Source organism: Emys orbicularis, chromosome 13, assembly GCF_028017835.1.
Source record: "Emys orbicularis isolate rEmyOrb1 chromosome 13, rEmyOrb1.hap1, whole genome shotgun sequence".
In the NCBI taxonomy this organism is placed as follows: domain Eukaryota; kingdom Metazoa; phylum Chordata; order Testudines; family Emydidae; genus Emys; species Emys orbicularis.
The window spans coordinates 35,057,434-35,071,009 of NC_088695.1; the positions used below are offsets into that span (position 1 = coordinate 35,057,434).

At 45.2% G+C, this 13,576-nt stretch overlaps 1 protein-coding gene across 1 annotated transcript; it reads right to left on the reverse strand.

Moving 5' to 3' along the window:
* Positions 1-281: 281 nt before the first annotated feature.
* Positions 282-12,530, reverse strand: GALR2 (galanin receptor 2). The gene is made up of 2 exons (XM_065416202.1): positions 12,175-12,530; positions 282-1,062 (listed from the first exon to the last, which is right to left on the reverse strand). Exons 1-2 carry the CDS (start codon positions 12,528-12,530, stop codon positions 282-284), a joined length of 1,137 nt encoding a protein of 378 aa, XP_065272274.1.
* Between the last annotated feature and the right edge of the window lie 1,046 nt (positions 12,531-13,576).

The window sequence follows — 13,576 nt, forward strand, 5'->3', positions numbered from 1 at the left end:
GGGCCGCATGCTAGCACGTGTAGGAATTGGTTTGGGGAACGTAGGTTTTGATCGCTGCAGCTATGCGATGATGCCAAGAGGAGGGCAATGAAACCACATTCCACATAGCGGTCTTAATCATTCACGCGGTGGCTGAGAGGCTAGAAAGCAGCAGCATTTTAAAAGCTGAGATTCCTGTGAGCCGTACATTAAAGCCAAAGTTCAGTCCTACCCAGGTCCACGTGACACTGCCCTAGAGTCAGAAGATTATTTTTTTCAAAGCCAATAGGAAAGAAGTTCCACTAGGTGACATTGAAGGTGATGAAGGAGTTGGCTACTTTCTGCTGGCGCCCTAGCTGCTCCGTCTCCCCCCATGGCTGGCCTGGGATCTGGCAGCTGGTGAAGGACCTGGCAGGAGGGGGCTCGCTGATGTGCATCACTTCAGTCAGATCTGCCTCCAGGGTGCTGACAGTGTTGGTCACCTGTGCCACATGTACCTTATTGGCCACCTTCTTGTGCAAGAGGCAGTTGAAGATCTTCTTGAAGCCCTTGCGGAAATGCTTGGAGACCAGGGCATAAACGATGGGGTTGATGCAGGAGTTGGAGTACGAGATCAGGTGCGAGAGGATCCTGAGCACGTAGGTGGCGTGGTTGAGAGGAAAATAGCCGAACCAGACGCACAAGATGATCAGGTGATGGGGCAACCAGCAGAGACAGAAGAGGACCGCTACAATGATGATCATCCTGGTGACCTTGCGCTTGGCCTTCTTGGATTCGGACATGTCTTCAATGGGGTCGACGGAAGTCCAGAGGTAACGGATAGTCCTCATGTAGGTGAGGCTAAGGATCAGCACTGGGATGACATAGCTGAAGATGAAGGTGCAGATGTCCATGATCTTGCGTTGGGGGATCTTCCAGATGGGATGGCAGACGGTCAGGTTGGCCATCTGGAACTCCTGGTAGTAACTGAGGTACGGGCCAGAGAAAATAAAGGAAAGACCCCAGATGAGGCAAATGGCTGTGAGCGCGTTCCTGGGGGTTCTGAGTTCTCTAGAATGCAAAGGGTATCTAATGGCCAAATATCTGCAAGGGAGAGAACAAAACAAAACGACAGTTCTATTTAAAACAGAGAAAACGTCATCAGGCCGGCTATGTGGGGAGAACACAAGGAGAAAAAGAGTTAAAATGAAAAACTTTGCACTTCTAATGTAATTTCTTGTTCAACTAATTATCCCATTTCCAAGGGCTTGTCTCCACAGAACCTTTGTGCACGACACTCCAGGGTGTGAATCTACAGCGCACTAGCCTGCCACGCGCTAACTGTCCACACGGACCCTGTTATCACGCACTAAAAGTTCCATGGTGTGCTGTGACATCTTGCTGTCTCAAACTTTTAGTGCGAGGTAGCTGGGTCCAAACAGACAATTAGTGCATAGCTAGCTAGGATGCTATAGAGTCACACCTGGCCTGGTGTCAAATCTCCATATAGACAACTTGCCTGACCAGGTAGAGGAGATGGTAACTCAAACTTTTCTTTGTCACTGATTTTCACCATGTCTTTTGCATTTTATATAATAACAATATATGGGCCATGGCAGCTTAGCTCAGATCCAAATCATTTTTAGGGTGTGATCTGAGTTTAAGGTTGAATTGGGGCTAGGAATCTGGTTTGGATTAAATGGCACCTACATCTTGGAAGCTGCCGTTTCCAAAATGTCAAAATCTTGCGAGCTCACTCACTCAACAGCTCGGTCACCTTGGATGGATATCTAAGCTTATTCTCATGGATATCTTGGTTACATCCAGAACAGAACTAGAAAATAGGCTTCCTCAGTTTGGGATCCAACTGGAACCAAAGCCATAGGGTTGAAGGGATTTCAGTGTCTGAAATGCCATCATCCACAAAACCCAAAGGGACTTAAATTTGAACTTATGGTTTTGCCCATCTCTGTATATGACAATTACATAGTAAAAGCAGCAAACTCAAAGGGCCATGCTTTCAGTGACTGGTGCTCCCTTGAAAATGCAGCTGCAAACATGCACATTTGTATTTGTGAATGCAGTGACCTGTTTTATGCACCTGCTGCTGTTTGCAGGCACGTGTTGCTCTGGTCTTTTGACCATGTGGTTCTTTAAGAGATGTAAAATATTTATATTTCATCAGCTCCACATCCGTCAGAGAGTCTCCCTAGGGAATCGGCTCTGAAAAAATGGTTGATGGTGCACCGGTGTATGGGCTGGAGAATCATTTTATTTGCCACAAACAGTCAGCTCTCTGATTTCTGCACCTGGCACTAAGGTCCTGGTTACCAACAGATCTGTCCTCGGGGAAACAGCATGACCCATCACTTTTTCAAGGAGAAGAATTTTTCTTTCTCCATCGGACAGAGAGGGAACAAGGGCCTGAATCCACATTTCATTACTGAAATCTATGCTGGTGTAACTGACTTCAGAGGAGTTACACTGGCTTAAAACTGGAGTGACACAGGGCTAAGGTTTTTCCTTCAGCACTATAAACTTCATTTCCACTGAAGCCACTGAGAGTTTTTGCCAGTGACTTTAATAGGAGCAGGACCTTCATCTAATAAAGATGCAGAGTTCCTATTCTTTTCTCATGAAACAGGGCATGCTGCCGACCCTGGGCCACCTCCCACACTGAAGCTCCCATTTCAAAACAAGCTTGTGAAGTGCCAAGATGATGACGTGTAATCAGCTGTCCTGTAGGTTACACATCTCCACCTGGGTCCAATCCACAGAGGATGTTAGTTTGCTGCAGCTCCTAGCTCTCATGCAGAGTCCTTCAGCTCAAACAGTAATGGCTCAGACTTTCAGCTCTGTTCCCTGGGGGGGTTATTGGGCAGTCATTACATGTGGTTGATGTACCATTTTAAAGGGTTTTTTTCATTGTTATTAACTGTAACCATAAATTAGTATAAATTAATAGACTTGCATTGCAAAGCCCATCAAAAACCTCCCAAAGTAGATTCAGTCTTACCAGGAGCACAAAGACATCAGTTAGGATTATTATGTACAATGTTCTGTGGAGGATGTGCAAATAGCTATTGATATTCAGCCAGCAGTAGCTGGTCAATGGGAGGTCAGAGTACTAAGCACATTGCAGGACTGAGATCTTACTGGTTAGAGTTGTTTGCATATAGCTTTACCCTAATCCTGAGCAGCATGAATTTTAAAATGCACATGTAATTCACAGCAAGCTTTTTAAACATGCTTTTAGCCTCCTCCTACGCCCACTACTGAATTCCTCTTGATGGTTATTGCCTAGTAAACAGTCTCCAGCTAAAACATGAGAAAGATGCTAGAGGGCTTCTAGTTAAAGAGGAACTGATCCATCAAAGTCCCAACTCCACAGCCCTTTTTCCTGAAGCCAGTGGGACTGTTTGACGGAGTAAGGGTTCTTTTCTGATTGCAGGGTCAAGCCCAAACCCTACTGGCATGGAAAATCCCCCAATTCTGCAGCCTTTGGATTCTCACTGGCAACCAGAGTTGCATACGTCAGGATCTAACCCAGGGGTCGGCAACCTTTCAGAAGTGGTGTGCCGAGTCTTCATTTATTCACTCTAATTTAAGGTTTCGTGTGCCAGTAATACATTTTAACATTTTTAGAAGGTCTCTTTCTATAAGTCTTTAATATATAATTAAGCTATTGTTGTATGTAAAGTAAATAAAGTTTGTAAAATGTTTAAGAAGCTTCATTTAAAATTAAATTAAAATGCAGAGCCCCCCGGACCGGTGGCCAGGACCCGGGCAGTGTGAGTGCCGCTGAAAATCAGCTCGCGTGCCGCTTTCGGCACGCGTGCCATAGGTTGCCTACCCCTTAACCTTTCCTTTATGGAGGAGGGGGAGGTGAGGAGAGTCATGAAATTTAAGTTTTCAGAGCTCTGTTTTTCAAGCCTCCCCTATTTAAACTGATGTCCACTGAAACCAACTGACAGAAGCCTGCACACCCAGAAAAGTGTAAACTACTCTCTAGCCTCTGCTTTGCGATTGTAGAATTCATCCCATCCAGCTATTGCAATGATGACCATTGAAATGCTAAGTGCTTGAAGTGTATGTCTATACTACAAGCACTACAGCAACAGAGGTGCCACTGGAATGCAGACACTTGCTACATCACAGTAGTAAATCCACCTGCTTGAGAGGTGGCAGCTGGGTCAACAGATGAATTCTTCCATTGACCTAGCGGTGTCTATACCAGGGCTTAGGTCGGCAAACCTACATCTCTCGGGGGTGTGAATTTTTCACATCCCTGAGCGACAAAGCTAGGCCAACCTACATTTTAGGTGTAGCTCAGACCTGCGTGTGTCATCCAAAAGGTGAATTCCCCAAGCTGAGTCACTGCAACATAATATTGATGCTCTTGTGGTGAGAAGACAGCACTACGGATGGCAAGAAATTCATAGATTTTTTTGGCTTGCAAAATTTTGCTAGAGAATTGTTGCCATTCATACCATTTCACCCCTTACATTTTGGGTCTGATCCTGCAAAGAGCTGAGTGCCTCCTGTGAGGTTCTGGGCACCTTCCACTCCCAAATGAGAAGTCATTGATTGAATCGTTTAGTACATTACTAACAGTGAGTGTTGAATCTAACTAGCTTGCGTCAAATGCAAGACTGGAACTGAAATATATCAAGTAGCAGGATTTGACATGTGAGAGGTCTAAACTAGGAGATGGGGGAAAGCCGACTGCTGCAGAGGAGCATGTGGATCGGACAGAGACTTCTCTTAGGGGGAGTCTAATGATAGAGAATCTCCAGGTTCTAGTCAGGAGCAGAGGATGGAAGAGGATAAAGTAGGGGCCAGATCAGATGATAAACATTCACATAAAAAAGAATCTGATACATCAGAAAAGGGCAGACAAATAAACAGTGACAAGTTTTTAAAGTGCTTGTACACAAATGCTAGAAGTCTAAATAATAAGATGGGTGAACTAGAGTGCCTCGTGATAAAGGAGGATATTGATATAATAGGCATCACAGAAACCTGGTGGACTGAGAGCAATCAATGGGACACAATCATTCCGGGGTACAAAATATATCGGAAGGACAGAACAGGTTGTGCAGGGGGGGGGAGTGGCACTATATATGAAAGAAAATGTACAATCAAATGAAGTAAAAATCTTAAGCAAATCCGCATGTTCCATAGAATCTCTATGGATAGAAATGTCATGCTCTAATAAGAAGATAACATTAGGGATCTATTATCGACCACCTGACCAGGACGGTGATAGTGATGATGAAATCTAAGGGAAATTAGAGAGGCTATCAAAATTAAGAACTCAATAATAGTGGGGTATTTCAATTATCCCCATATTGACTGGGAACATTTCACTTCAGGACGAAATGCAGAGATAAAATTTCTCGATATTTTAAATGACTGCTTCATGGAGCAGCTGGTACGGGAACCCACAAGGGGAGAGGCAACTCTAGATTTAGTCCTGAGTGGAGCGCAGGAGCTGGTCCAAGAGGTAACTATAGCAGGACCGCTTGGAAATAGTGACCATAATACAATAGCATTCAACATCCCTGTGGTGGGAAGAATATCTCAACAGCCCAACACTGTGGCATTTAATTTCAAAAGGGGGAACTATGCAAAAATGAGGGGGTTAGTTAAACAGAAGTTAAAAAGTACAGTGACTAAAGTGAAATCCCTGCAAGCTGCATGGGTGCTTTTTAAAGACACCATAATAGAGGCCCAACTTCAATGTATACCCCAAATTAAGAAACACAGTAAAAGAACTAAAAAAGAGCCACTGTGGCTTAACAACCATGTAAAAGAAGCAGTGAGAGATAAAAAGACTTCCTTTAAAAAGTGGAAGTCAAATCCTAGTGAGGCAAATAGAAAGGAGCATAAACGCTGCCAAATTAAGTGCAAGAATGTAATAAGAAAAGCCAAAGAAGAGTTTGAAGAATGGCTAGCCAAAAACTCCAAAGGTAATAACAAAATGTTTTTTAAGTATATCAGAAGCAGGAAGCCTGCTAAACAACCAGTGGGGCCCCTTGATGATCGAGATACAAAAGGAGCGCTTAAAGACGATAAAGTAATTGCGGAGAAACTAAATGGATTCTTTGCTTCAGTCTTCACGGCTGAGGATGTTAGGGAGATTCCCAAACCTGAGCTGGCTTTTGTAGGTGACAAATCTGAGGAACTGTCACGGATTGAAGTGTCACAAGAGGAGGTTTTGGAATTAATTGATAAACTTAACATTAACAAGTCACCGGGACCAGATGGCATTCACCCAAGAGTTCTGAAAGAACTCAAATGTGAAGTTGCGGAACTGTTAACTAAGGTTTGTAACCTGTCCTTTAAATCAGCTTCTATACCCAATGACTGGAAATTAGCTAATGTAACGCCAATATTTAAAAAGGGCTCTAGAGGTGATCCTGGCAATTACAGACCGGTAAGTCTAACGTCTGTACCGGGCAAATTAGTCGAAACAATAGTTAAGAATAAAATTGTCCGACACATAGGAAAACATAAACTGTTGAGCAATAACCAACATGGTTTCTGTAAAGGGAAATCGTGTCTTACTAATCTATTAGAATTCTTTGAAGGGGTCAACAAACATGTGGACAAGGGGGATCCAGTGGACATAGTGTACTTAGATTTCCAGAAAGCCTTTGACAAGGTCCCTCACCAAAGGCTCTTATGTAAATTAAGCTGCCATGGGATAAAAGGGAAGGTCCTTTCATGGATTGAGAACTGGTTAAAAGACAGGGAACAAAGGGTAGGAATTAATGGTAAATTCTCAGAATGGAGAGGGGTAACTAGTGGTGTTCCCCAAGGGTCAGTCCTCGGACCGATCCTATTCAACTTATTCATAAATGATCTGGAGAAAGGGGTAAACAGTGAGGTGGCAAAGTTTGCAGATGATACTAAACTGCTCAAGATAGTTAAGTCCAAAGCAGACTGTGAAGAACTTCAAAAAGATCTCACAAAACTAAGTGATTGGGCAACAAAATGGCAAATGAAATTCAATGTGGATAAATGTAAAGTAATGCACATTGGAAAAAATAACCCCAACTATACATACAATATGATGGGGGCTAATTTAGCTACAACAAGTCAGGAAAAAAGATCTTGGAGTCATCGTGGATAGTTCTCTGAAAATGTCCACGCAGTGTGCAGAGGCGGTCAAAAAAGCAAACAGGATGTTAGAAATCATTAAAAAGGGGATAGAGAATAAGACTGAGAATATATTATTGCCCTTATATAAATCGATGGTACGCCCTCATCTCGAATACTGCGTACAGATGTGGTCTCCTCATCTCAAAAAAGATATACTGGCACTAGAAAAGGTTCAGAAAAGGGCAACTAAAATGATTAAGGGTTTGGAACGGGTCCCATATGAGGAGAGATTAAAGAGGCTAGGACTCTTCAGCTTGGAAAAGAGGAGACTAAGGGGGGATATGATAGAGGTATATAAAATCATGAGTGATGTGGAGAAAGTGGATAAGGAAAAGTTATTTACTTATTCCCATAATACAAGAACTAGGGGTCATCAAATGAAATTAATAGGCAGCAGGTTTAAAACAAATAAAAGGAAGTTCTTCTTCACGCAGCGCACAGTCAACTTGTGGAACTCCTTACCTGAGGAGGTTGTGAAGGCTAGGACTATAACAGAGTTTAAAAGAGAACTGGATAAATTCATGGTGGTTAAGTCCATTAATGGCTATTAGCGAGGACGGGTAAGGAATGGTGTCCCTAGCCTCTGTCTGTCAGAGGGTGGAGATGGATGGCAGGAGAGAGATCACTTGATCATTGCCTGTTAGGTTCACTCCCTCTGGGGCACCTGGCATTGGCCCCTGTCGGTAGACAGGATACTGGGCTAGATGGACCTTTGGTCTGACCCGGTACGGCCTTTCTTATGTTCTTATGTTCTTATGTAGGTGCCTCAGAAAAGGGAAAGAAAGGCTTTGATCCATTTTGTACTACTCTGAGGGTATTTTATGCCAACCTCATTTTTGGAATCCTTAGTCTTGGACTGACTTGATTATTGTATCAGAAGACTGGCACCGAAATACTGTGAAGGAAGGCACATTGAAAATGTCTTGAAAGATGAGATTACTGAGAGATAGCAAACAAGAGGATGTTAGTTTCCTTCAATCTCATTCACAGCTCCCACTGTTTTTCCCTATGAAAACTATAATCAGAAACAACGGGAACACGATGATCACACAGTAGGAAGATTTAAATGATAGTGTAGTAATCTCCCGATTATACATCAAACTCCTGTAGCCTCAGTTCTCTTTTCACATAGTTCTCAGTAGTTTTACACAGGTGTAACTCCACCGGCATCAATCGAGTTACTCCTGATTTTACATTGGTGAGGGAGGAGAATCAGGCCCTTCACCTGCTTTAATTATACATAGGCTTGGAAGGATTAGCTTTTTATCCGTAAATGTCAGCAAACATTGATTTCACCACTGTACATACACAAACTGATGAAAAAATACTTCCATTGATAATAATCAAAATATACAGATAGGCAAAGTAAGAAAAATGCTGCTTGAGAACGTATTAGGGTTTGACGTAAGGCTATTTACTTTCTCCATATCCACATGTAATGTTGACAATTTGGGTTACAAAGCTTTTATATTTTGCATCTCAAAGTCTGTCACTAAATAATTGTCTGCCGTCCGTCTGATTTCCCACAACTGTGAAAACTTAAATCGATTAAAAATAGAAAAAATGCTTAAAAATAAACAGTGATCTTATCTGTCAAAATTATACAAAAATAAAAACTGAATTCTGCCAAGCCGAAATATACATACCCTTCTAGGGCTCCTTTGGTGACAAGTGGCTGCTGCATATCCTTAAAAGCAATTATTTATTGCAAAACAAATAAGACATAAAAAATAAAATACACTTTTGTGAAAGGCAAAGAAAAGACCACTTTCTGTCTAGCTTCTGTTATAGGGGCCTGCCAAGAGTTTGCAAAAAGGGCTTTTGGCATTTTTCTAGTTGGCTCTTAAAATCCAAAGATCTTGCAGGTTTGAAGTACCCTGAACGCCGAGTACTTTTGACTTTAAATAGAAAATATTCGAATAGAAAAGCTTCAAGAGCCACGGTTACCTTTCTCGCTGCAAATTAATTACTTCTCAGCCTCTTGAATGCTGAATTGGTGGTAGAGATCAGCAGGAGGAAATCACAATTACAAATGTCAAACGCTGCAGGCTGCCTTCATTAGGGACAATTCCAGTTCCAAACCTCGCTGTTGGACATGACAGTTTTAATTGAAAACGAGCATTCATTTTATTGTCAGGTGCCCCCAGGCCAGCCTAGAATCGTCACCCTGTGTTTTAATAATAATTAATAATAATAATAATAATATTCAATAATGTATGTTAGAGAGAAATGTTCTTTCAAGTAATGCAAATAAAAGGTGTTGGTGAGTGGAAATGCTTAACTATAATAACTCTTTTTTAAAAGATTTACCTACTTTGCTATTTATCAAATGCTATTTACAAAGCAGGTGTGATTTCTGTAATTCCTTAAATGAGCTAGAGGCTGCTGCTTACATTATGACATCTATTTCTAAGCCTCCATGCCAAGATCACAGACAGTCATAGCTTGTTTCTCTCTCTGGTTTTGATAACCTGTCCACTTTATCTCCCAAAGCCTTGAGTTAAAACAATCAGGGGCAGATTTTGATCTCACTTACATCAGTATAAATCTAGACTGGCTCCAGTGAACTAAATAGCTTTTCTCCACATGTATGTTGGTGTACATGAGATCAGAATCTAGCTGCCAATTTCTTTTGAAATCCTTTTCCCAGCCTCCTGTTGTTCCCATACGTCTCCCAGCAACTTTGTTGTCCTTTAGCAATTCTAGACACTGAAAACTTTCTGATCATTTAGGGCCAGATTGTGAACCCATTCCTTACACTAGTGAGCAGTTACATGCACAAGTAACCTTGTCGTCAGGTAAGTAAATGCTCATCGGTAGGCATAAGGGATTCACGCTCTGACCCTCAGGAGTTTCTCTGCTGTTAGCTTTACACCTGCATTCTCCTGTTGTCTGCTCTTAAAAAGCAGCCCTGGCAATGCCACCAGGAGACTCAGGAAGTGTACACTTCCGAAACCTTCATTTAAATTCTTCAGTTTAATTAACACGCTCCCTTATTTATCAAGCTACCACTCACTGTACATGAGCAAGCTTGCTCTTTTCATGCCCTGCTTTCCTTGGGGATGGGGATGTCTCCACTGTAGCTTCTGTAGGGGAGAGATACCCGTTTCATGCTAATATTGCCCTTTGGTTTTCATGTATTTTGACCTGCATGCTTCACCCATTTACCCATCGCTGTATCTCTCTGTGGCCCTCAAAGAAAATCACACTGGTGTGACTTGATGTCACAGGTATGTTTTCACTGCAAAAACAAAAGGTGTGTTTGTACGTTGAGTTAAAATCTGAGAGAAGACAAGGTAGTTGTAGTTTTCACGTGGGTGAGCCGGTCAAGTTAAAGGCTATGTCTGTGCAAAAAAAGGTGGTGGGGGGCAGTGTTCACTATCCTGCTGTAAAATCTTAGTGGAAATAAGGCACCTGTAGCTCACCCCCTGACCATAGCTGACCTCACCTACTTTCCCTCGCAGGAAAATCTACAGGTGCCTTGTCTTCACTAGGATTTTACAGCAGGCTGGCTAATGCACCTTCATTATCCTGAGGTAAAAACCCAACTCTGGCAGTGGAGACAAAGCCTATATATTCACATTGGTGCAAACCCACAACACAGGCCTGGTTGGCACCTAAAATGTAGGTCAACCTTGCTACGTCTCTAAGGGGTGTGAAAAACTCACACCTCTGAGAGACATTAGTAAACTGACCTAAGCCCCAGTGTAGACAGCACTAGAATTCTTCCATCGACTAGCTACTGCCTCTCAGGGAGTGGATTAACTACAGCCAGAGAAAAACTCCTTCTCTCACTGTAGGAAGTGTCTACACTACAGCGGCGTGGCTGTGTCACTGTAGCGTCTGGAACGGAGACATCTCCATAGACACGATGGGCTGATGTAAAACTGAGTTTACACTGGTGCTGTTTAGTCCAGTAACTAATCTCTCCGCTCTTGAAAAAGGATTTTAGGCCATGTCTACATTACAGCAGCACTGCAGTTGGGCCACCGTAGTGCTGTAGTGTAGATGCTTCCTACATCAACAGCAGGTGTTTTTCCAGCGATGTAGTTAATCTGTCTCTGCGAGAGGCGGTAGCTAGGTCAATGGAAGAATTCTATATGCCTCCACAGAGCGGGCTAGGCCAATCTAGGGCATAAATTTTTTCACAGCCCTGAGGGACCTAGCTAGGTCCATATAATCTTTAAGTGTAGACTGGGCCTAACTGAACTCTGCTTAAACCACACCATTTTCCATTGATGTCCCTCCTTCTCTTTCACTGAAAAACCTCCCGGCCCCTCCGGGGAGCTGAGTCAAGGGAAAGCAGTCGTGCTTCTCCCCTCACTCACACTGATGTAGCGCCACTCCTGTCAATGGACCCACTCCGGATTTCCTCCGGGGTGCGTGAGAAGAGACTCTGGCCCTGCACGTGGACCACGATTTGGGTGGTGATGCTGAACTCTGCCAGCCAGGCTGAGCACTCCAAAGCAAAGTGCTGCTGGTTTCATCTGTCCCTCTCCTGCAGCCATGGGAATGCCTTGGGGTCCTCCGCCCCATGCCCCTAGTGAATTCATCTACTCTGAACTGGGCTTGGGCCAGGAACTGGTCCCAGGTGATTTAGCATGCCCAGCTCTGCTGTCTAAGGGTGCCTAATCCCACCTCCCCTCCTCTCTCTGCAGAGCACAGTCCCATTTCCTCTAAACTGCCGCTTTCCACCACCCATGCGAAGACCCCAGCTTGCACATTGCCTTCGACAGCTGGGGCTCTGCAACTTTCAGGAACGCACCACCCTGCAAGAAGCAGTGCGAGCCTTCTGTCCCAGGGGGGAGCTCGCCTCCTGCCCCCACACTGCACCCCTCTGCTAGCCCTTCCAGTGCAGCTGCTAGTTCCCTCCTGCTCCAGAGTTCCTGGCCCTCCAGCTCTCCCTGGTAACTTATGGGCAGAGAGGGAGAGGTTCTGGCTGGCTGGCCAGGTTGGAAAGTAACCAAGGAAAGTTGCTGAGAGTTATTTGCCAAGGAGGGGCTGAAAGGAGGGCAGCCCCCTGCTGCCCTGGCCTCTCCGCTTTCCTACCTGTCCAGGGAGACGGTGGCGAGGGTGAAGCTGCTGGCGTACATGGTCAGGTAGATGAAGAAGTGCACGGCTTTGCACAGGAAGGGCCCGAAGACCCAGCCCTCCAGGGTGTAGATGGTGGCTTGGAAGGGCACGCAGCAGATGATGAAGCACAGGTCGGCCACGCCCAAGTTGAGGATGAAGAGGTTCGTGGTGTTATTCACCTGTCCGTTCCGCAGCAGCACGGCCAGCACCAGCGAGTTGCCCACCGTGCCCAGCAGGAAGATGAGCGCGTACACCAGCGGGATGAGCACGGACTCGGGCTGCCAGCCGGCCTCGCCGCCGGACGCGTTGAGCGGGGCCAGCGAGCTGTTCATCGCCGCGGCGACCCCGGCTCCTCCCCAGACACAGCTGTTCAGCGAGGGACACTCCGGCCGGCGGTAGCGTGGGGCGCCTTGCTCGCTGGCATCCTCCGGGCGCTCTCAGCTCCAACCGCTGCCCTGATGTGCGACGCGCCGCGGAGTCTCGCTTAGTTCGCGGGGTTAGCCGCAGCCCAAGTTGCTCCGGAGTTGTCCGCTCCGCTTCGCGCCCTCGCGCTTCTGCTGCTCGGCTTCTCACCGGGCGCGGGAGCGTTTTCCGAGCCCCGCTCACCGCCTGCTGCCTCTCTCGCTGGAGAGCATCGCGGCGGTGTCTTGAAAGGGACCGGGGGAGGAGAGAGTAAACTTCTTGGCAGTTTTTATTTATTTATTTATCTGTCCCCTCCCTCCTTGGAGCCCAGCGCTCTGTGTGCTCGGCATACGGGGGGAAAATATATAGATCTGAGCCAGGCTCTGGTTTCCCTGGAGACAAATACCTGAAATACAATTAACGGTGTCTATGGAAACCTAAGGCTCGCCTCCTGGCCGCCCCCAGAACCCTGGTCAGTTCCTTCGTGCCTAAACATCAGGGGGGGTCCAGAAGTTGCCAATGTGCCTCTGTGAGGGGCAAAGGGCTGCTTTAGTTCTCCTCCAAGGAAAACTGGTGGGTAAAGGGAAATAACGTTCCCAGTCCAACAACGCCACCTGTAACTCCCGCAGGCGGAAGGTAGCTGTCCCAGGCAGGCTGACGTTCTGCGTCTGCAAAGAGCTGCTCTGACACGTGTCAGAACTCTGCGCGGAGCTCGTGTGGAACAGGCTCTGGGGGCTGGATCCAACAGAGCAGTTAGGTGCTGGACTATTGATTTTTTTCTCTGATGCCACTAGCTCCTTTCTTCTGAGCCAGCAGAGGCAAATCCTAGAGTCCTCTGTCCTTCCACCTTGAAGTCAGTGGGAGTTTTGCAGGAGTGAAGGAAAGACTGCAGGAGCTGGATGGAATATCAGAGAAATATTAGGGGAATAATAGCTGACCAGTTTTTCTATGGTTATTTCTTTTATTGTGGTGGCAT